At 36.6% G+C, this 25022-nt stretch overlaps 1 protein-coding gene across 1 annotated transcript in view; it reads left to right on the plus strand.

The window, feature by feature from the left end:
* Positions 1–25022, plus strand: part of LOC136841694 (uncharacterized) — a 184701-nt gene that overhangs the window by 106252 nt on the left and 53427 nt on the right. The window contains 1 exon segment of the mRNA XM_067108909.1: positions 8619–10205. Within this exon segment, the coding sequence (XP_066965010.1) occupies positions 8619–10205 (1587 nt within the window).

Raw genomic sequence — 25022 nt, forward strand, 5'->3', positions numbered from 1 at the left:
ATAGGATTGGAAGACTCACGAGGGCTGGTGATTGTCGCTGAAGACCTATCTTCCACTGGAGGCACTGGGGAGGGAGAGGAAACTGGGGTTTCGTCGGTCTTCTCCGATAGGTCTACAGGTGATGTGGGCGCTTCATCCGAGGGAGAGAGGGCAGTTCCTTATGGGAGGGTATGGCTATCTCGACTCGTTTCGCACCCTCACTTCTCTCGTGTTGTTGGGAAGCGAGGAAATAATAGACTCCTCATTCAAAGGAGTCTGGTGGCTTGCTGTGCAATTGTCTAATGATTCCTGCACTCCTTTGATCGCATCCCAGATCCGAGAAAGACTGTTATTTGTTTCCACAGTTGTAAGACTGTCGAATGATTCCTGTAATCCTTTCATCACATCCCAGATTGTGAAAATTTGTCATGTGCTTCCTCAATTTTTTCTGAGGTTTTGTCAATTTTTTCTGAGAGGGATTTTGCATTTAGAAAGGCATTTTCTGCTGTATGGTACACTGCTGGTAGGCTTAGATCAGCAGGCCCCTTTGGAGGCAGATTGTAAGGGTCATCGGCTTAGATTTCAATCGAGCAGGTCCTTAGCCACATAGTGATATATGATACTTTCTTGAGAGAGGATAAGTTTTTCTTGGGTCGCTCCTGGAGAATGGTATCTGGTATCAGGTCTTTGCATTTTGTATATGCAGTGTTAATTTCCTCGTTGGAGAAGGCTGCGCAGACCGTCTGTATAGTAGACAAAACATCAGAATGGTTCGATTGGTATTGTATAAAGTCAAGACAATCGTTCATGAGTACAGAACTTGTGTGTGGGGCACAGATATCGTTAGGTGCCAGAGTCACTGGCATGATGGTTGGAGGTTGTTCAGATGACATTTTTATGGTAAAGGGAGGGCCAAACACTAACACATACACAGTACTCTATTACCCATTTCCCAGGGCCAATAGGCTTTGAGAAGTTGAAACTTGAAAATTTTGAAGGCACTGATTGGGGCAGAACGTACATTAATATATCTGCAATTACACAACACTAACCGGCTTACACGCTGGGTATTATGTAGAGACTATTAATTAACACATTGCCTCCTATGAGAGGTATAACCACCGAGAGTGGAAAACCCTTCTTTTTTTGGTAAAAAACATGAGAGAGACCTCCAACATGTCCACCCCCGACACACACAAATAGCAACACAAATTTGAAATCTGGCCTTGAGGTCAGGTAAAAATACATACATCAAAACATTGCTGAGGGCCTACTTTAAAAGGGGGTGATTAGGTAAACTCTAGGGTTTAACGTAATCATATTTACAAAAGAAAAACACACATCAGAAGAATGGTAGCATAACTGGGACAGGCAAACAATGTCCTGTGATACTAGATGAAAGAAGCAAATGACTGGAAATTGCATGAAGAGGCACAATGGGAGCCTGTTTCAAAGGGCGTCATAAAATGGTGTAGTGGGGTCACTATGCACAAAAGATGATGCACAGATCCATGGCTGACTAACTCCCAATCTGTAATCGAAGCACCTATGGCTACTCAACCGAAAATAGCACATTAATTAGTGAATCGAGGAATTACACAGAAGGTGCCTAGACTGAACTCAATTCCGATAACTCGAATTTTAACGATTTGTTACACTTCACTTCAATGCTTGGCAAAGTAAACAGCACAACTGTAAAGGCAAGACAGGTCTCACTGTAGGAGTATCGCACTATAAAAAAAAAAATGAAAAATAGTTCCAGGCTGACAGGGACATGACTGGCTAAAAGAACCTTAAATTCAGCACTTTACCTTAAGCAGGATATGCATTTCTTGGTCTTCAAGGGCCCAGCGATGGGGAGGGCAAGTGAATAAGGTCACAGCAAAAGTTTACTGTGGCTCCCGGCAGCCACTTGTGTCCAGAAGGGGCAGTTCAGTAGAGCAAGTGAGAGGACAGGAGTCCTGACAAAGAGTCCAACAAGTTCTAAGATCGAGTGTGTCTGTGCGAGATCTTTTATAACTTCTGGGGATTACAATCCTGCCCTTTGTAGATGGCTCTGGTATCGGTTTGACTGCGTGTCACTGCGGGCATGGGGGCTTCATGGTCAGGTTCCAAGATGGCGCTGAGCACATGGTCAATCCTTTGCCTCTCTGCCAGCTGACTTGTCTCAGGTGAGGATTTGCATTCCTACTGGATCAGCACTTGGAATTTAAGGTCCCAGCTGTCACTCGAACAAGGAAAAGCAATTAAAGTATTCTTCCCCAAAAGGCAGTGGTGAAGTAGAGGTCGGTAAGGGCGAATTCTGCCTACAGTGTTCTTTGCGATAAAACAAGTGAAGCAATTGAATATTCTTAAATTATATCTGGACAGATGAGATGGCGTGTGAGAGTTTTACTCTTTATATATATATATATATATATATATATATATATATATATATATATATATATTATATATATATATATATATATATATATATATATATATATATATATATATATATATATATATATAAAACCTATATATATATATTTATTTATTATATGTATACTCCTTGATATATAGCACTGCCTGGGAAAACTGAATAAAAACTTTTAAATCTCTCTCTCTCTCTCTCTCTCTCTCTCTCTCTCTCTCTCTCTCTCTCTCTCTCTCTCTCTCTCTCTCTCTCTCCCAGGTTCTAATTTAAACTCCTTAATATTGTATGAGACTATACATCTTTTTTTTAATTAGAAATATTCAGACTATACTCTTTTGCACCTTTTTCTTCTTTCCTATTCTTAAGTGAATTGCTGCAGCAGCTAGTCATCCACCTCCTCATCAGTTAGCGAAATTTATTAGAAAGAAAAGTATTGAATTTTCTCATATTGTAAATAAAAATGAGATATTTCAATGTACCTGTTTTTTGTGATATTTTGAAAAATTGTAACAACAGGTGTCACTTCCCTATAACCTACAACTCTTTCGTACATTTTGCCTTTGTTTCACTTCCTTTGTCATATCACACCTAACACAAATAGTAATATATCAAAAGAAAGGCAAATTTTTTTACTTATGTGCTGAATAAAAAAAATTAGTTATCTCCTCTGTTTAGCGATTTTTGGTGAATTAAGAAAAACAAGTTACAAGACATTTTCCAATAGGGCTAACTTCCACTCGTGATACGTATGCTTTATATTGGTTTTAGGGACGTTTTTAACGTAGCATAGTAAATTACAACTCATCAACTTTACATTGACATCAGATGTATGATCGTAGCATTTAGTTTAAGGTTATACAGAACGATAGCAAAAAATGACCACTATGCATGTTCGTACAGCAACTATAAGAGCCCGTGCAAAGCAATGTTTGGTGAGCACCTAACGGTCAATTCGCACCTATGGTAATGACGAAATAGGGTATCATAAACAAAAACATTCCCTTCGAGGAGGAATGCAAGGCAAACAGTTATTTATTGTTTTGAATAAATACACGTTGATAAAAAGATAGAATGAATATATACCACGAAAATAAATAACCATAAACAAACATTTTATTTTCCTAATTGACGGGAATGCAACAATAGGTGTGAGTTGCTGGTAGCTACTCTTCCAGTCTTGCTGTTCACGGGTTGAGGTAGTTGCCTGGTTTTCATTTTAAATAAAAGTTTGAATCACCGAATTCAAATTCATTCTTCATTTTTTCATGCATATTCTATGTTCGTGATTGCATGAAAAACGTTACTTTGTTCTTTGATCAAATTTATAATGTGCCTGGATAGACTCTGGAAGGCCTGTATATATGGTTAACTGGCAACCGTTTCGTCTGCTGTCTCTTACTCCTCACCACTCTGGTTGCCGATAATTAATTCCAGACCTCATTTAAACCGATATAGGTTTCCAGTGCTGATTTTATCGAGGTAATAAACAATTATATTAATAATTATCATAAATTATGATAAAATTCACGTAAATTCTGATCAACAATTGATGCTATAGGGGATTTGGATTTGTTGTTGTAAGTTAACATACATCTAACCGTGCCTGGAAGAAAAGGTGGAGCGTCAGGTGAAAAATGAGTTAACCCAGAAAGCACTGAAGGAAAAGGTGACGTAAAAACGAAAATTTCGTTTGTTATGTCTGTGTTTGTATGTCTGTCACGGGGTAAGGGTTTGATTTTGAGTTATAAACCTTTGGGTGACATAGAGGTTGTGTGCAAAATTTTGTTTCAGTCTGTCAGGAGGTTAGGATTTCTATAGCGTCCAAACAAATGTACAAACATTCACCTTTATATATATATGTGTGTGTGTATATATATATATATATATATATATATATATATATATATATATATATATATATATATATATATATATATATATATATATATATATATATATATATATATATATAATATATATATATATATATATATATATATATATATATATATATATATATATATATATATATATATATATATATATATATATATATATATATATATATATATATATATATATATATATATATATATATATATATATATATATATATATATATACACATATATATAACTGATTTATATAGAAATCCATGTTTGAGACATAACAGAAAATCTGCTAGTTGTCTGGTCGTCTTTGTGATCAGAGAGTAACGAACAGGCAGTGATGAGTCGTCAAACGCCATACGATCGTTGGGGTTTGGCGTGGGTAATTCAGATGAGTGCCATACATCGAAGGCCCTTATTGGTTCCTTTTGATTATAAGAGACCAATCAGCTGAGGTCTATGACCTAAGCAAGTTCAGTTTGAAAAGTTAAGATCCATAAGGGTTTAGCGGTCGTCGAGCTAGGAGGCACGTCTGAAAGACAGTCTTGGCGCGTGCCACCTCAGAGTACCTTCTGACTATAATTGCATAATTAAGCAGCGTAATATTTGCAACAGGACCGTGTGTAACTATTAAGGAAAATACACATTTGTTAACTGTATCTTACGCATTTCATTTGTACTGGTAGGACCTATACATGACCGAGAATCAGGTCATATATATATATATATATATATATATATATATATATATATATATATATATATATATATATATATATATATATATATATATATATGACATTATCACAGGTGAAAAGTAAGAGACAGAGTGTAGGTCCTGACTGGTTTCGACTTTATTTCTAAGCCATTGACGAAGGACTAATACAGAGTACAAGAAGTCACAAATATATATAATACAGGAACAGTACTGACAAACATACACAACTGTTAGAGACTACATATCCACACCACAGGCTGGTGTCAAGGTAGGAGTGGCCTTCAAAACTCATTTGGCTAAAAATTACGGTATACTCTCAGGGGACAATACTGATAAACATACCGACCATAGGCGACCTCAGATCCACACCTGACAGGTGTCAGGGAGGCGGAGTTTGGAAACTCATTAGCACCACTGCCCCTGTACTGTGTTTACAGATATAATAGTCCTATATTCATACATCTTTACTGCCTGCCTTAAAATTTAAACAATTTACAAATTTCTTTTGATATTAAAGGATCAAGTTTACATATCCCTTGACTGATATTCATATTATGGTTGTAACTTTCTTTTCTAAAGCTAGATTCAATGATATTCCTTTCCAGTGCATTATTAGAATATACAATCCTTTTTGCCCCTTCCTAGTTGATAGCATGATTGTTCTCACTAACATGTACAAAAATACCACTGTTCCCCTGTGCATATCTCACACATTTCTTATACTGTTCAGTTCTTTTTTCCAGTGCTTTCCCCGTTTGGCCAATATAAAAGTTGTTACAAGACTTACATGGAATTTTATATACACACCCTTTAGTATTGTCAGGGGAGTTCTTGATAAGTACATTTTTCATTGTTGTATTGTTCGTAAATGCGACATTAACAACAAAATTCTTAAGAAGAGGGGGGATATCTTTCATATTATTATTATAAGGCAGTACAAGCAAATTTTTTGTGTTGTAAGGTTCTTTTTGGTTTTGATACATAGTCTTTTTTGCCGCTTCAAATACACTGATTCATACACTGTCAGGATATTTAATTTTCTTGCCTGCATTCCTAATCTTGTCTATTTCATCATCAATATATTCGGGGCTACATACCCGTAATGCTCTTAAAAACATAGATGAAAACACTGATTTTTAACCTTATTGCTTTGTCCATAGTAATGCACATAGGATGCAATATTAGTGGGTTTTCTATACAAAAAGTATATTTAAACCCATTACTATTTCTTCGTATGAGGACATCCAAAAGTCAGCACCCATCATTTAATATTTCCATAGTGAATTTAATTGATGGCACTAATTGATTTTCTTTTCAAAAAAGTTATTTACATCTTGGTTCCCATACCAAAATTATGTCGTCAACACACCTAAACCATGTTACATTACACAAAATTATGTTGTTTAATATTTTCTTTTCAAAAAATTCCATATATAAGTTACTTAACATTGGGGATAGATCATCAATTTCCCATTGCCATACCAAAATTTTGTGAGTAAAATTTACCATCAAATTCAAATTTACATTCTTTCACACATAAAATTATCAGTTCAATTAAAGTACTTTTCGAAAATGGGATATTCAGCTGTGTGTTCTCTATATAATTCGGATAACAACTCCATCAGATCATCAATCATATTCATATATATATATATACATACACACACACATTACTTTATACACATATACACACACACACACACACACACACACACATATATATATATATATATATATATATATATATATATATATATATATATATATATATATATATATATATATATAATTTCCCAAATATGGTGCCAGAAATTTCGTTTAATATCCAGTTCAAAATATTTAATAGGTGAATAACAACTCCAAACTCAGATCTAAATCTGCCTCGGTACATTTGCAGGTGTTATAGTTAGTTGAATTCCTTATTGAAATTGTTCTTATTCCGTTTTTATTATCGCTCAGTATATCCTTTATGCTTTGTGTTTTGAGGTAAACATTTTCTTGTGAGGACTTATTGTTACGAGGATTACTTAAGGCGAACGAGTAGCTTTCCTTTAATGTTGAATTCTTTTCCAACTCATTCCAAGTGAGATTTTGAATGTCATAGCCAGGCAGTGACAGGATAAGTTCATGATGCTTGTAAGTCGGATTGATGTGTCACATGATTTGTAGCGTATGTAGGGATACATTACTCCCCATTTCTAGTTTTTACCAATAGGTTTGGATACATTAAAGCTTCAGATTATGTTACCGAGAACATTCATTTTTTTTAATGCCCGGATGACATATTTTAAGTGTCCGTTGCAGTTAGATCTGATACTGAGCTCTAAGTCTGCTCAAAGTAATGTTGTACAGCATTCTCAATATTTGTATTTCAAAAGATCAGTGTCCTAAACATATGTTGCAAAGAATACATACCTTGACCTATCACATTGCAACAAGTGGTCTGATGATTGACGAACCAATGTGGTTTTTAAATATTTCATCGGCATGTACTTATGTAAATTTGTTTATACAGAGTTGTCGCTTTCCAGTCTTCAGATGTATGTCGCATGTCAGGAAATGGCTTGACGGTTGCGTACTGAAGATTTGAAAGACTCTATTTTCTATTGTCAGATCAGCTTCTGTGTCATGGATTGCTCTCATAATCGCTGTTCTTGTAACTGGTCTGTAAACTGTTGTAGATAACATAAATGTAAAAGGATTTTAATAAAGTAAATGCTGAAAGCAATTTAATCTACAAACCCAGAAAATAACTGTTTGTTCCTGAATACACAGCAAGCATTTCTCTCAGTTTTATCTTTATGTCTTAATGAAGCAATAATAGTAAGAATTGAATGCTTTTGAATTCTTTTAGGGGATTAATCAGCATCACGGTGATACGTTTCAGCTGACTTGTAGGCTCAGAGGCAGCAGTTTTGGGTTTATGACAGTCAGTTGAAAATATTTTGTAAGTGGATTTGAGTTAATGTGTCAACAGGCTTCTATGCTACATTTTAGCGTCTTTTATGATATTGCTATTAAAAAATTGGACAATTTTACTGAACGAAAAGTCCAAGCATATGCAAGAAAGTTTACTGGAGGAAAAGTCCGCGCATATGCAAGAAAGTTTATTCCTCTGTCAACTTCTTGAATCGTGTGTAGATCTGTAATTAGATGTTTTTAGTAATCCTGGTTGTACTTGCTCATTGGTCTGGTTCTCCTTTTGTTTTGTTGCTGTAGGTGCTGCTATGGCTTCTTCATTTTTATTGTTCTTTAAGTCTCTCTTTTTGTTTAGCCTATATATTATGTGCATATATATTACGTTCTGTTTTTAATGTTATCTTTTTGATTGGTATCTTAATTTTTATTATACTTCAGTTACATTTCTCTTTCTGTGTATATTGATGAGTACTACGTTCTATATGTAATGCTAACTTTTTTATTTTTATCTTTTCTCCTCAGTATTTTGCCATTATGTTCATATATTTTGTTGCAAATTCCAAATTTATTAAATTATCATGTAGAGAAAAATATCCGCATGTAGTGAACATTAGATTTTCTTAATTTTTTCAGGTGTTGTCCTTTCTTAAGTCATGTTTTTGTAAGTAATCTTTTTCACTTTTTTTTTTTTTAGATCAACTGGTGTAGAAGATACCCCTTCAACACCAGTGACCGAGTCTTGGAGGGGCAATTCTGTTCCAGGAACACCTTCTCCCAAGGATCGTAACATTAGTGCTCGGCAACTATATCGTTCCTGTTCTGCCTCCCAACTGGGGACTTACATGGCAGCTGATGACCCTACTGATGGGCTTGACCTTAGTCGCACAACTCCTGTTCCTGATGAAACAAAGACTACTAACACCTCCACAACCTACTTCCCAACCAAAACTGTCAGTTGTGAAAACATATCTACATTAGGGACTACTAGAGCCTTATTCCCTCATGCATTTTTACGGTCACGGCCCCCATCAGCTCCTCAGCATATTGGTCCAACAAATCCACAGCTAGAAATATCATCTACTCCAGGTACCCCAGTCATGGACACTCAGGCACACCCTCCTAACAAGCGAGTGACAACTCTAAGGAACTCTGTGTGTGATGATGATACCCGGGAATTGATTCGACAGAAACTCAGAGCTGTCTCAGAGGAGAATTGTGCTATCAGTCCAGGACACAGAAACGTGAATGGGCTTAATAGCTATCCTCACACAAGCCCGGCAGCATTACAACCCCGATCTCGTTCATTTTCGGCCACCACCATTACAGAATCAGATTTTGTAAATAATCCTTGTGTGTTAACAGAAACAAGACGCAGTTGCTCGAGGCATTCTGAACGATTTCGGAATTACAGTGAACGGAAATCAGCAGCAGTTTACCTCAGTAGCAATGAAAGTGGATATGAAAGTGATGGGGCAAGACAGGAATCTCCCAAGGCTAGGGTGAAAAAGACTGAGAGTGATGCTGATTCTGGTGTCAGCACTGAGAGTCACTCAGAAACAAACTCAGAATCTGGGTCTCTTACAGGTGCTGAACACCAAGGAATACCAGAGCAGTGCTCTAAACTTGATAGTGGCTATGCAAAATTTGAAACTTTTGTGAGCCTGGGTGATGTTTTGCGTAAAGATTTGCTAAATAAATCTGTTGATTTTGGAGTATGCAATTATATGCCAAAATATCTAGATGACTATGGAGGCTACAGCAGCATCTCTCGTTATTCTAGTGTAGAGAGACATCCTAGTAGTCCCTCAAGCCCTGCTGTGTACAATCTCACTGATGAAGAGAAACTTGAGCCTGGAAGATCTCGGAATACTCGTCGTCTTTCTGATCCTCAAGAACTGGTTAATAGACGACAGAGATTTTTTTCTTCACAATTCGAACGCCGGATGTCTCCTTTAAGCCCATTAAGAGGTGCTCTTAGTGTATTTAGGGAAGCTGTAGATGACAGTGGACGCAGTCCATGGTGGGAAAACAGCACTCCTCTTCGGGGCCACCTTAAAATGGAAGAATTGTCGAGACCATTCCCTGACTCTTATACAATGGCTCCTTTGTCATTACCTGCCTCCCTAACCCGATCTCCTACACCTAGGACTTTTCGGTTGATGCGACTGGTAAAGGATCACACAGGTGAACTTGGCATCTATATCACTGCTCGAAGGAATTCCAGAGGAGCCACCACGGGTTATGTCATTGCCCACATTGAAAAGGGTGGTCTTACTGAGAGGTAGGTTGCTAGATTTCTAATTGATTCCCTTAATCGCTCATTATTAAAAGGGTCTGAAGTGAATTTAAAATTGTGTGGGCAGTTAGATGATGTAAAGATTGTGACTGGCCACTATGTGTCAGCTTTTTTGTGGGAAAGGTTGCAAAGAAATGGGTTACATAAATGCTCCTTGGTAAAGGTGATCATAACACAAATAAGCATGCTAGGGATAACAAAGGAATAACATAAATTAGCATACTAGGGGAGGTATGTTTTAGGTAAGGGGGAGGGTTTGTGGATCGAGAATTTATATGAGAAGTCTGAGAGGAAATGGCAAAAATCAGTATGTAGTGTAAGTGGACATTAAAAAAGCGTATAACAAAATGCTAGACTCAATTTTTGGATGGCACTGAGAATGAAAGCGAAGCATGAGACTTGGTATGTAGAAAGGAGAGTGATTGGTTTAGTGTAATAGCGGGTAAAAAACAAAGATATTGTATCGCTACAGAGCTAATAATTATCTCTGTGGTCTGAGTGTTTTGAGAAGGTAAACAAATGTTGCTGGTTGTAAGTGCAGGGTTGTGGGATAGGAAAATGGAAAATTGATGGAATGTTTGCAGATAAAGTTGATTTGGGAGAATTATAAGAAATTGTGGAAATTAGTAAAACTTTAAAGTTCTTGTAAAAGAGAATTAAAAAGGAGGAGCGAAAGCAGTTGATTTTTAGAGGTATTTGGGAGTAAATGTAACTGACGATGTAGGCTTCTCATAATAGGCAAAGTAACACAGTAGTAGGTGTATGGAAAATCTGAAAGAGAATATTAATGTATAAAAGCCAAAGTTGGAATGCATGAAGGAATGGCCGAACTATTTTATGGGAGTGTATAATTGTGGATGATGAATGAGAAGGGAAGGTTGATGTTTTTACTATGAGTTTTTTGCTTAATATTATGTGGAATAAGAATTGAAGGACTGAGAAATGTGGAAAGATGTAGACGTGATAGAAGGTTACCACATCTGTATAGCTTGATTAGACTTGGTGCAAGATTTGGTCATGAGGCGAGAGTAGAACACCGTAGGTTGGTGAGAGAGTGTTGTGACGAAGGAGGAGAGGAAGGAACAGTGTTCTAGCGACGATTGCAGGGAAGAGCTATTGGGACAGAAGAACGAGCTCATTTCCAGGACCTGAGCTCGTGTTTGCCTGGTATACCCTTTCCAAAATGTATAGATCTCTCTGGCGTGGTTGTTTGGGTCTTCGTATATGCCAAAATGTATAACAACAACAGCGAGATAAAATCATTTCTCCCATTACAGATATCAAATAAAACCTTTTTCGTTACGCAGAATTCCAAGTCTATTACATAGGTTCACGATTGATAATGTTTTTTAAGCAATTACAAGAAACGGAATCAGAGTTTCTATCAATATGGCATCTCATTTTGGTGGTGTTGCCAGTAGGATCCACGTGCGTTTAAATCCACGGGTAAGCAGCTTAAATTTTCTCTAGGAGCACTTTCGGTGGTCAGAGGTTTCTACATATACCTTGATTTCTTAACATCGTAGGTAAAGAATAAATTGTAAGCAAGTATGAAATAAAGCATAACAGTAAGTTTGCAGAAAATAAACATTCGTATACAGACAGATCTCTGTCTCTCTCTCTTTAAGAAGGTTGATGGGCGCAAATTTCTCTTGGAAAGGCAAGATGTAACTGTAGCTCAGTCAAGATTTTTGAGAGAGATGAAGCGTCATTTCAGGGCAGAAATTCGTGTATCTCGACGAAACTTGGGTCAATCAAAATTACATTGGGCTCAAGTGAGTCTTATATGGCGAAAAAGAATACGTTCAAACTGGCAGACCTTAAAATTTTAGTGCAAGAAGCATCGAACAATGTCACGGCGGAAAACTGGAAGAATGCAGCGAGCACGTAGAGAAAATTCAAAAGAGGATGCCCGGCAAGATGTGGCTGTAGACAAGTTGGTTGACAGTTTTGTCATCAACATAGCTGATAGCTCTGATGACTAGTTTTCTGAATAAATTATATATAAAAAGAGAGGATTAGGTCTACAGGGAAACCTCTCTCGAAAAACAAAACGCACCTTGACTTTTACCTCAGTGGTGGTGTGGAAAAAAGTTTGATTGAAAAAGTAGTCTTTTAAAACTTAAGATGATCGTTACTCCTCGTTATAGATAATATATAGACGACAAAGAAGTTTATTTTAATTCGTATTTCGAAAAATGAACAAGAAATATATCACCTATTTCTATAGCATTAATTAAATACTTTTAAGTATCTAATTGTGTAATAATGGTAAATGTACATCTATCTACAAGTACTGACAAAATAGATAAGGTGATCATATGTAAAAAAAAAAAAAAAAAAAAGCCGTGATTTAGAAAGAGAGAGAGAGAGAGCAGGGCGGAGTAGGAAGGAGATTAAAGTACCTGGAAATCAAAAGCCCCAAAAATCTTATAAGTATAGCCTCAGGGTTTGTCTCGAAGACATTTAAAGGTCTGTCACACACGTGTCAGTAGCCTGTTTTCGTAAAACTGGCAACAGGGCAGATCTTTAAAAGCCTCGCCAGAGAGATCTATTCGTCGGCAAGAGTTATAGAAGTGAATGATGCCGTGTGTGTGTGTAGAAGGATTTAACCACCTTTTTATATAAATTTGTTAATGTTGTGGAGGTTTTCTGCACTGGAAGTTCGTTATCGATTCAGTAGTTAAATTATGAATGTGCTAGTATCCATTGCCTGGTTATTAATCTAGACACTTATTGTCATGGGAATTAATGTGAATGAATATATATATATATATATATATATATATATATATATATATATATATATATATATATATATATATATATATATATATATATATATATATATATATATATATATATATATATATATATATATATATATATATATATATATATTATATATATATATATATATATATATATATATATAATATATATATATATATATATATATATATATATATATATATATATATATATATATATAAATAAAGGAGCCCATAGAAACGCCAAAATGTGGAAAGTAAAGGCTATATTTCAGAGACCAAACTGTCTCTTCCCTGAGGCAAATAGTGAATGTGAAAAAGTTCCAGAAAAGCGGCATTTATACCAGAAGGTCCATCGGTCAGCCGTTAAGTCACTCCAGTTGACAGTTTCTCTTTAATCTTCTTAATCGCTGGTTGGAGGAAGATTTTGTCTATAATATCTGAATCCCAGGCACCTCTTGAGAGATTCATTGCATTTCTTTGTTTAATCAAGGCTGATTCCACCATCTGGCTTTTGAACCGACATTTGCTGTTATAAATTATACGAGACATATTCCAGTTTATTCTGTGGTTATGGTTATTTATGTGGTTAAAAATAGCTGAACTCTGTTGTCCGTACCTGACTGAACGTTTACGCTGTATTAATCTTTTGGGGAGTGATTTTCCTGTGAAGCCGATTTAAGATTGGTCACAGTCTGGTCACAGTCGAGGCAAGGGATTTCGTAACTCCTGAGTCTTTGGAGACTGGTTTTTGCTGGATGTTAATCAGAGATTTGGCTAAGGTATTTGGGTAGGTAAAGCAAAAGGGTTAGAGTTTCCACGTGTCTGTGTCAACGTCTTAATCCTGTCCAGGTGGGATTTTTATTTTATTGTTGGGCGTATCTTTGGTCTTGTTAATGGGTTGGGGGGGCGATGGTAGAAAATAGCGTTTGTTTTCTGGATAGATTTTTCAATTAAATGGTCAGGGTACTGTAAAGATGACAGCTGCTTACGGATTAGTCCATTTCCTTTTCAGGAGATGCGGGAGCAAATCCGTAAGGCTCTCAAGAATAAATTGCTGGCTACGCCAATTTTGATAGAGATGTCATGATAGCTATAAAAATGGATGTATGACAGAGAAAAAGTTGTTTTCTGTATATGGTAAATTTGTATTCTGTCGTGTCTCTAATTATTAAAACGTCAAGAAAAGGAATTTTGTTGTCTGTTTCCCATCCAACTTTACATTTGATGCTAGGCACTAATGCATTTCATTTTGAAAGATATTCATTGGGATAATAAGCGGGGCAATTTCAGTGAATTTCTTTCAAGCTAATAAGCGGGCAATTTCAAAGAATATCTTTCAAAATGAAATGCATTGGTGCCTAGCATCAAATGTAAAGTTGGATGGGAAACAGACAACAAAATTCCTTTTCTTGACGTTTTAATAATTAGAGACACGACAGAATACAAATTTACCATATACAGAAAACAACTTTCTCTCTGTCATACATCCATTTTTATAGCTATCATGACATCTCTATCAAAATTGGCGTAGCCAGCAATTTATTCTTGAGAGCCTTACGGATTTGCTCCCCGCATCTCCTGGAAAAGGAAATGGACTAATCCATAAGCAGCTGTCATCTTTAAAGTACCCTGACCATTTAATTGAAAAATCTATCCACAAAACAAACACTATTTTCTACCATCGCCCCCAACCCATTAACAAGACCAAAGAGACGCCCAACAATAAAATAAAAATCCCACCTGGACAGGATTAAGACGTTGACACAGACACGTGGAAACTCTAACCCTTTTGCTTTACCTACCCAAATACCTTAGCCAAATCCCTGATTAACGTCCAGCAAAAACCAGTCTCCAAAGACTCAGGAGTTATGAAATCCCTTCCCTCGACTGTGACCAATCTTATACCGGCCTCACAGGAAAATTACTCCCCAAAAGATTAATACAGCGTAAACGTTCAGTCAGGTATGGACAACAGAGTTCAGCTATTTTTAACCACATAAATAACCATAACCACAGAGTAAACTGGAATATGTCTCTTATAATTTATAGCAGCAAATGTCGGTTCAAAAGCCAAATGGTGGAATCAGCCTTGATTAAACAAAGAAATGCTATGAATCTCTCAAGAGGCGCCTGGGATTCAGATATTATAGACAAAATCTTCCTCCAACCAGCGATAAAGAAGATTACAGACAAACTGTCAACTGGAGTGACTTAACGGCTGACCGATGGACCTTCTGGTATAAATACCGCTTTATTGGAACTTTTTCTCATTCGCTATTTGCCTGAGGAGAGACACAGTTTGGTATATGAAATATAGCCTTTATTTTCCACGTTTTGGCGTTTCTATGGGCTCCCTTATATTTGATGGGATTCTGTTTTAACAGAAAATATTTCACAGTCATATATCTATATATATACATATATAGTTGTATACATATACACATATATCATTTCTGTATATAAAGAAAGACTGCTGTTTGTAGGGGATTGAGGCCGGTTATGGGAACGGAGGGCGCAAGTTCCTGCTCATGTCTATTAATGGCTGGTCAGCTCGTCATTTCGGTCTTCATAGATATGTTATGTTTAGTGATCGGTTGCCACCATTTTATGGTTTCCCTAGGCCTATTGTTTATTGAGGGGCGAGTAATTATTATTATTATTATTATTATTATTATTATTATTATTATTATTATTGAGTTTGTGGCATATTGAAAAGATAAATGGGTGGCAAAAGAGGACAAGGCTTCACTATATACTTGCATACCTGAAAATTGTATTTTGAAAATGGTGATGGCGTACGTCTCGTGACAGTGAGATAATATTCAAACTTAGCGTGTGTGATCCACTTAGGCGGTCAGTTGAACTAGTTTAAGCGATGTCAGCCCCTGCCGTTACAAATTCTGTCACGACCAGGTTTCTTTGGTCACGCTGCTGAAAATTTGGAAGTTCGTAAAGATTTTAGACGTGTTCCGATTTTTTTATATATAGGTTACTTAAGTGAAGCAATAAGTTCATATAAAAAAATAACTTCATTTGTAGACATATCTGTTGAGACGGCGAGCATTATGATAGTTTTATTGCCCACAGGTTTCATTCACGATTCATCCGTTAATATTGAATTTCCGTCATCTACACACGGATGAAATTTTTTGTGTTCACCAATATTACGCCACAAACGTCTGTTATTATCCATTTCGCTGTGCCTTTTCAGTAACTTCACCCAGGGGGAATTATAATCCTCTTGGTTTTAAGTTATTCCCACTGTAGAGTGAATTGGATATCACACGATACTTGTGACGTAATATTCTGTATGTGTATATATATATATATATATATATATATATATATATATATATATATATATATATATATATATATATATATATATATCATTAGAGTCTACTGGTCACTTTCTTGTACCAGATAACGTATGAAGTTGTAACAACATAGTAGACTATCCTCCCAACTTGTCGATTTCTTCAAACACTTGAAAGATGCTTGCCACCACAAAGCCTAGATCCAAAAGAGGGAATTCTGACATCCGCTGCTAGAGTTGAACCCGCATTCGGTCTATTAGAACAATATCAAGTTAACTCAACTGACCATAAAGAAGTGTGAAATCTATTGCTAGTCAGACTATCGACAAGTAGAATATACCAGCGGTTATTTTAGGTAGAATAATTGATTAGAATCCTTTGAGATTGTTTGGTCATGTGAAACGAGTGGAGGATGATATGATAGGTTGGTTAGAGACATCCACATTTTAGAGCTGTATGTTGGGAGAACGGCATATACTTCATAAAAGAAGGCTTAGGAACGGCTGGGTAGGGACATAGACTCAATAAAGGAAGACCAAGGAAAGGCTGGGTAGGGGTTTTGAAATTCCAGGAGGTGAGTGAGCGTGCAGTGTTGTTGGCTGTAGACAGGGACCTGGAAGCTCTGCGTAGGTGCATGCTGGGGAAGTTTTCTGCATAGGGGCTCATCCATAAATCAGCAGTTGAAGTTGTCTTGTCTTTTTTTTGAGGGGGGGGGCCTTCTCCCATTAAGGGAAACAGCTTTTGCAAAAATACACCCAATATTTTATATATATATTTTAATATGGCTTTGGCTAATAAGCTCATCAAGTGAATTTTTGGACTTTTAGTATATAAATAAATTATACATACATTTTATATATATATATAAATAAATATATATATATATATACATATTAGATATATATATATATATATATATATATATATATATATATATATATATATATATATATATATATATATATATATATATATATATATATATATATATATATATATATATATATATATATATATATATATATATATGTATGTACTGTATGTATGTATGTATGTGAACCTAAAGTAGGTGGACAGTAGATGATAAAATTTATTTTGAGAGTACATATACAGTTATATTAACTAATACAATTGAATTTTTATAAACATTTATTACATATACAATTAAATTTTATTGTATTCAATAATACAATACTAAGACACTGAGAGTTTTATTAATGCAGTTGTGCAAACTGCTGTCCATCACAAGTATTCATTTATTGAATTGCATCTCTGATGTCATTTTTCAAATCACCGATTTCTTATAACACAAAAGCCATAGTTGTAATAAACATCATCCTTATACTGTAGTATAACCCTAACACAAACCCAATTTCACCACCTACAGTAGCCTACTCTCCACCTACTTTTCGTTCACCCTGTGTGTGTATGTATACTTTGTATATATATCAAAAATTGCAAATATTCACGTGATTTGATTATTAGCTAAGGCCACAGGAAAAGTTTATAAAGAAACAGAGGTTGTCAAGTTCGTTCATGTTATTAACAAATTTTTGGGGCACAAATTCACTTTGTTCCCCGAAGATAAGTTAATTACACAAAAGTACTTGGTATTCTGTCATTTTCTTTTTAAACACACACACATAATTATATATATATATACACATACATATATAATATATATATATATATATATATATATATAAATATATATATATATATATATATATATATATATATATATATATATATATAAAGATAAAAAGGGCTATAAAAACACTATCTACACGTTGCAACCATATATTTTGGATTGTACTTCTGTATCCTTGTTCACTGGTGAAATATGGACAAATGTGACAGGAGCATATTTAAGGCATATGCAAGTGTGGCAGTACGACGTTTGCACGTAGATGACCGTTGACCCAGGGTGGATGGAAAATAGGTTATTCCCTCTTGTTGTGGGCGTCATTAGCTCCCGTCTGCGTTGAGAGTGGTGGGCGTTTCTGTTGGGAGTTCCGTGTCTCCATGTGTCTGATCCATACATTGTCGCTGGTCTGAATGCAGTTTATTTGGTATTCTTTTTTCACACTGCCACTTCCACCTGCCTCTATATCCCCTAAGCTACTCGTATCTTGCCTTCAGCTATAGCTTCACACACTTCCTCCAGGCTTAAATTCTCTACCATTTTTAGCTCTAGTCCTGTTTCTTGGACACCATAACCTTACTTTTAACCACTTTTACCCTCATATTACCCCATTCAAGAGATTTCTGCCACTTTCTTACTCTATATTGCCATGCTTATTTTTGCCTTACTGGCCAGATCATTTGCATATAACAGTATCTCCATCACCGTTCATTCACGTTCTTCACCAAATCCCCTGTATTCGTTTTCTGTGTTGAAATCTAACCATCTTCGTTTTACGTCGTCAAATTTTTTGCAAGATATTTCCGAATGCGGTAGGGAATGAGAAAATAGTTGTTTTTAGCCTTGTACACTAGTAAATGGGCAATGTGAGTTGGGGAACGAGTATTTACGTAAATGGTAATTTTATAAAAAGAATAATGATTAGATCTAGTTGCGGACCGAGTTGTCATTACCATGCAGCCTGATGGAGGCTAGGATTGGGTTGGCATGTGGCTGAGCTTGTTGCTTCACTTTATCCAAAGTACCCCTGAGGATGATACCTCGAACAGATTCAGTTACTGTGTGGAGTAGAGTGACTTGTATTCTTGACGTAAATATCACAGAAAAGTTCTATGGCATTTTGTGCATGTCAGAATCGGCTTATTTCCTTTTCATAGATGCATCAAAGTGTGAACTCAGTTTTTGAGTAATTAAAATGCGTTTTTTTTTCGTATTTAAGTGGATCAGTAACTTTCTTGATGATTTCAGCGCTTGAGAGGTTTTGTTTGTTAAAATGTATTTGTTTTTCTTATGCGGAATACAACAAATAAAAATATGGAAACTTTAGCAACAACCGTAACCCCCGGGTGTTGAAAACACTGGGGATTGCAGACCACCTCAGAATCACGAGCATGGTGATTTGTTATTGTTCCAAGATTATTATGACCCAATTATTATTGTTAGAGGTTCACGCCGTAATGCTCTTACAGACAAGAAACAGGCACTGTCATTTAGAAAATATCGTGCGGGAAATATAAAGAATTTCATGTTGGGGAGAGTAGGTCCCAGGGCTCAGGGATTATTGTACATGATGACAGCAATACTTGAGTAAGGTTGCGAACTATTTCGAGAGCACCTGTCCGCACCAAATGCAAGAAATGAGAACAAACTCCAACCAGGACACTGCCACTCTCGCTCAAACCAGCAACGAACTTGTAAAGAGAGCTCGGGAGCCCCATCCAGCAAGCCGTATTTACCATCCGGTTCTTCATTATATGTGAAGTGCGCACAGGCCACATTTAATTCTTTTTTATTGATTTTGGAAGAAAAATAGACATTCCTTAATAAAAAAAAAGATATATACAACCCTTAACAAATATCTGATATCATGAAGGATTGACGTTGTGTCATGTTTTGATCTCAGCTTAGTGAGGGTGGGTAGGTAGGTGCCAGCAGAACATTATTACTGATTGGGAGGGCTTCTGGGAGGGTGGGATGATGGGGTGGGGGGGGCGTTTGATAGAAAAGGAAGTGAATGGGAAGAAAGTTAAGGCCGAAGAGCAAGAAAGAAAGTGGATGGAAGAAAGACCTTAGTGAAGTATCCTGAATGAAGGGGTTGAATAAACTCTGAATGAAGAAGCCTTCAATCTGTCATTTAGAATTCAGGATTGCGTTTTTTGTTTAGTCTTGATTTATTTCATGTGAAATGAAAGGTTTGTCGTTTAATTTGAAGGTTAGAAGTGCATTCTGTCCTGGTTTCTTCTTGTTATGCTTCTTTAATGTAGGGTTTGGGAATAAATTTTTTTCCTGTAAAATTCCGTCTAACTTGGTTTAATTACTAGTGCTAATGGTGTTACTTTTTTCGAAACCACACCTTTAATGATTGTGAACCTGGCTAATGGAGTGGAATTTTCTTTTCCTCAGCAAAATCCTTGTAGTTTCGTCATCTGTCCTCATATGACAAGGATTTCCGATATGGTCGTTAGTGGTTACACCCCAGTGGGCTGTTGTGTTGGAATCACTTTTCAGAACATCAGCGTCCACAGAGTTTTGAGGCGCCTGGTTGCCACACTACCCAGAGCCAGAGGCCCTCATTCCTGTGATTGCAAAAGTGCGGAGTGGCCTTCCTTCGTAGCAGTAATATTGACGCTGAAACTCAAAGGTTAAGGGAACCCAATAATATAGGAAAGCTTCGTACGCCATTGCTGTAGTCGATCGGACCTGCGAGCTTGTATGTCTTAGTAAATGTTCATTTAAGGGGTGATTTAACGTTTCCTATTCAGTTAAGTCCTTCTTTTCTGTCTTTTTCACATTGGTCATTTTACGAATAATGCACATTTTTCACCAGTCGTCCTCTTCTTCTTCTTCTTCTTCCTTTGCACTGATCACGGTGGCTTTGCAAACACAGCGCCATCACTTCACTCACGCAAAGCACTTGTCATGTGTATTTGTACGTGTTCATTTCTCTGCTTTTCAATCCTTTCTAGTCCTAATAAATTTAACTTCACGTTTTTCGTTCGTTAGCATTAATAATCTCACTTCTGTGCTGGAGATTTCTCTCAGTAATCCCATTATACATTCTAAGTTTGTTTTCCAGACCTTCTTTAGAGCGCTCTCTGCCTTTCTCCCCTCATCTGCTGTATGACTTTTCTTTTTTATACCATTGGTTTTATATATATATATATATATATATATATATATATATATATATATATATATATATATTATATATTATGTATGTAATATATATTGCCTATATGTATGTGTATATATATATATATATATATATATATGTAATGTGTATATGTATGTGTATATATATATATATATACATATATATATACACATGTATATATGTATATATTTATGTATGTATATATATATATATATATATATATATATATATATATATATATATATATATATATTGTATAATTATATATAAATAATGTAATATATATATTGTAACCCTATCTATCTTTCTATCTGTCTGTCTATATATATATATATATGTGTGTGTGTGTGTGTGTGTGTGTGTGTGTGTATGCTCATTACACTACGATTCATCACCTGCTTTTGACCGTTCTGCCTTAAATTGCATTATTTCCAAAGTCACTTTGCTGACATTCAGGTTAAATTTACTTCTGCAATACTTTCAGACTACTTTAGAAGCTTAATCTCCTAATAAAAGTATCTTTCTTTTCGTTTCTCACGTCTTTCTTTCCAACTCCCACCAAAAGGACCATTCGGAGGCGCCCAAGTTTGGACTGGAGTCGCCCAATTGGCGTGTGCACCCCTCGGCCTCAAGACCAAGAAGGAACTCTTGAGTTGAGCGCTCCTCCATTGTGATGTGCTCTGTTATGATGGCTGACGATGAGAAGCATTTTCGGATGTCGAAAGTAGTCGGTAAAATATGAATGGAAAAAATGAAATGACTTTTGAGAAGATTCACGAGGCACGCTGTACACTAGAAAGACCCACCTCTTCATTATTGATGCATTATCGCTGCTGGAGCGATTAGTATTGCAACCGCTGAGTGAGGGAAATTTGCCACGGAGCCTACACTAAGTGATTTTACCTGCACGAGCTGCAGAAGTTCTCTGTGCTTACTCGCGACCCAGAAGTTTCTCAACTTGTTCCGTTTAAAGACATCATTAAAATCGTTGTAAATATAATTTCCGCCCTATAATGGTTAAATTGCTGGTATTTTGTGGGCCGGTGAAAGAGAAAGCCCTTTAACTCTGATTTCTTTCTTTTCGAAGGATTTCCGTCAGACCGCCTTCTCGGTCACGTATCAGAAAAGCTTGCTGCATCAAGTCTCTCTCTCTCTCTCTCTCTCTCTCTCTCTCTCTCTCTCTCTCTCTCTCTCTCTCTCTCTCTCTCATAACTTTAAACATTATGGTAGATTTGCTGCTTATTAAATATATTTCACTGGAGTGCAGTTTTTGAAATTGAATAACTAATAAATAGTAGTAATACTGATAACAAAAATAAAGATGATAATAATAAGAATAGTGATATTAATGGGATCAGTTTTAAATTTGGTTACCGAATCTTTCCTCATATTGTTGTTAGGTAAGACAGCACCTGTACTTTCGTAATGTTGGAATATCATACTAATTTCATTATAATTTCATTCTTCCGAAGATCTGCAGTTATGTGATTTATTTTAGTGGCTTTAAATGCATTTTACTTTATTTATGCTTTGTTTATCACCATTTCTTTGCGTCTGTACTTAATCTACTTTTAATTCTAACGATAATAGTTGTGCGGTTTTTACAGTCGCAGCTTGTGCTGATGGGATTAGTCGCAATATGAGTGTTCTGTCGATGTCCGCGTTTTTGGACAAATCCTGCCCTACAGGGACACGACGGTACACATCAAAAGCAGGTGGAATACTTGTAACGACTTCCTGGTATACAGTAGGTAGTGGAGGTCAGATATTTGGATACTGATACTTGCGCTTTCTGAGCCGTGTTACGGTTTCAGTGTAAACACTCGCCATCCATCTTCATTTCAAACTCATTCCAAACGCGGACACGCTTTGGCTTAACTGTTACTTAGTTCTTCCAGTTTTTTCTCTGTGGAAAGGTAAAGTTCATGCATATAGCTGTTCCCATTTTAAACTCAACATAGAGAACTGATTGTCTTAACTCCAATTCGCCGGAAGGTCTTTGGCAGCACTCTGACAAAGAGATCAAAGTGGTGATGCTGGCCGATATAAACTCTTCAGTTCATGCTCGAAAAATATACGAAGAAATTTGACACAACTTCCACATAAATAAGTTGGTAAATGAACAACAAATATAAGAGAGTCAGTGCACGAAAAAACTCTTCTAGATTACCCTCGCAACACAAGCATTGCAAGAAGAATGACTGAATTCCGCTAGTGGTTCTCGTGGTCCACATTCTCTCTCTCTCTCTCTCTCTCTCTCTCTCTCTCTCTCTCTCTCTCTCTCTCTCTCTCTCTCTCTCCGTGGCGTCTTAGCACAGTAGTAGCGTATTCATCTAACAAACTGCATGACGAGCATTTGATGATCACCGAACCGGATGGCGAGGGACGCGTTTCCTTCAAAATCCAGTGTAATACCCTCGACCAAAGATGCAAACCAAGTACCCAGCGGTTACTTGCATTTTTATGGGTCGGAGCTTTGTTGAGAGCGAGAGAAGGAGAGAAGATGAAATACAGGCGTGAGTGATCAGTAGCTTGCTCCGTCAAAATCCTCACAATCATGTGCTGTGTAAAGGGAAAGCCTCGAGTTCATCCTCCCCGTGCCCCTCCACACAAGTGAAAGCATTCATTAGTACTCTCTCTCTCTCTCTCTCTCTCTCTCTCTCTCTCTCTCTCTCTCTCTCTCTCTCTCTCTTATAGCTTTTCTAATAAATTTCCATCCTTTTTATGCTGAAATCATTGTTTTTGAATTCATACAGACTTTAGTTGATTATAGGTTTTAGGAAGCAATCTTTAACTCAGATATAGCCTCTTTGGTACTTTTTTGGCCCCACCTATCATTTTGGGTCATAAAACTCCGTAGAAAAGCGACTGGAGAAGTAGAGCAGCAGCGGGAGGGAGGGAGGGAGCGGTTGAAGTGGCTGCCTTAGCAGGCTGGAGAGCAGTGCTACTCTAATTAAATCTTGGAACTTTCAGTTTGTTGGCTCCAGGATGGCGGGGAAGTCGGTCGACCTTGAGACCTGGTAACATGTCCTCCTCCGGGCACTGCTCGTTCGCAGTAGGTCCCTGCCTGCCTGCTGCCTGCCTCGCCTCCTGTGCTGTTCACCTGGTTTCTGCTGCTGCCGCTTCTCCTCCTGTCACTCAGTGGGAGTGGAAAGACACACTGTGATCTCCCTCCTGAAGGAGGACCCTTGCATAACGATAATAGCTCCTTGTTTGCTTCTTCCTGCGACATTTTGTGAATGCTCTCGAGGAGTGGGTCGTACGATGTAAAACATCATTGAGATTGAGTAAGAAAGGAAAAGGGCAAAGAATAATACTCTCTGAACGCGGATAGGTTTCTCCGTCAAGTTTTCCTCTCCCTCTTCTTTCGCGAGCATCGGAAGTTCTTCAGAAGCACTTCTGAAATGCTCTCCTTTTTACTAATTACAAATGCTAGGATTTGTAGGAATTCCCTCGTCTGTTTATTTTGAAGTTTGTTTCGAATCTCTTCACGTTATTAAGTCGTTTCTGTTGCCCTTCGCGTCGCTAATGGAAGTTTCTGCATTCGTAAGCATACGTTTGTTTCGGTGAATTCGAAGAAATGCGTGACTACATGCAAGGGTTTTTTTTTATTATTATTACTAATTGTCATAACATAAAGAATATGTTCAGTTCAAAGCCTCTTCTTTTTTACTTGTATTTGTTTTACTTATATTTGTTGTTCATTTATCAGCTTATTTATGTGCAAGTTGTGTCAGATTTTTTCTTATTTTTTGTTTTTGTTTTGCCCCGTGCACGTTCAGTTTATCTGGTTCATAAACAATTCTGACTTGTACTCATTAATGAAAAACCGTAGAAACCAGAACGTGGGTGAAGAACTCGATTGATTAATGGTCTGTTCGTCATTCTGAACTTAAGTCAGTGCATGAACTG

This window comes from Macrobrachium rosenbergii, chromosome 9, assembly GCF_040412425.1.
Source record: "Macrobrachium rosenbergii isolate ZJJX-2024 chromosome 9, ASM4041242v1, whole genome shotgun sequence".
NCBI lineage: Eukaryota > Metazoa > Arthropoda > Malacostraca > Decapoda > Palaemonidae > Macrobrachium > Macrobrachium rosenbergii.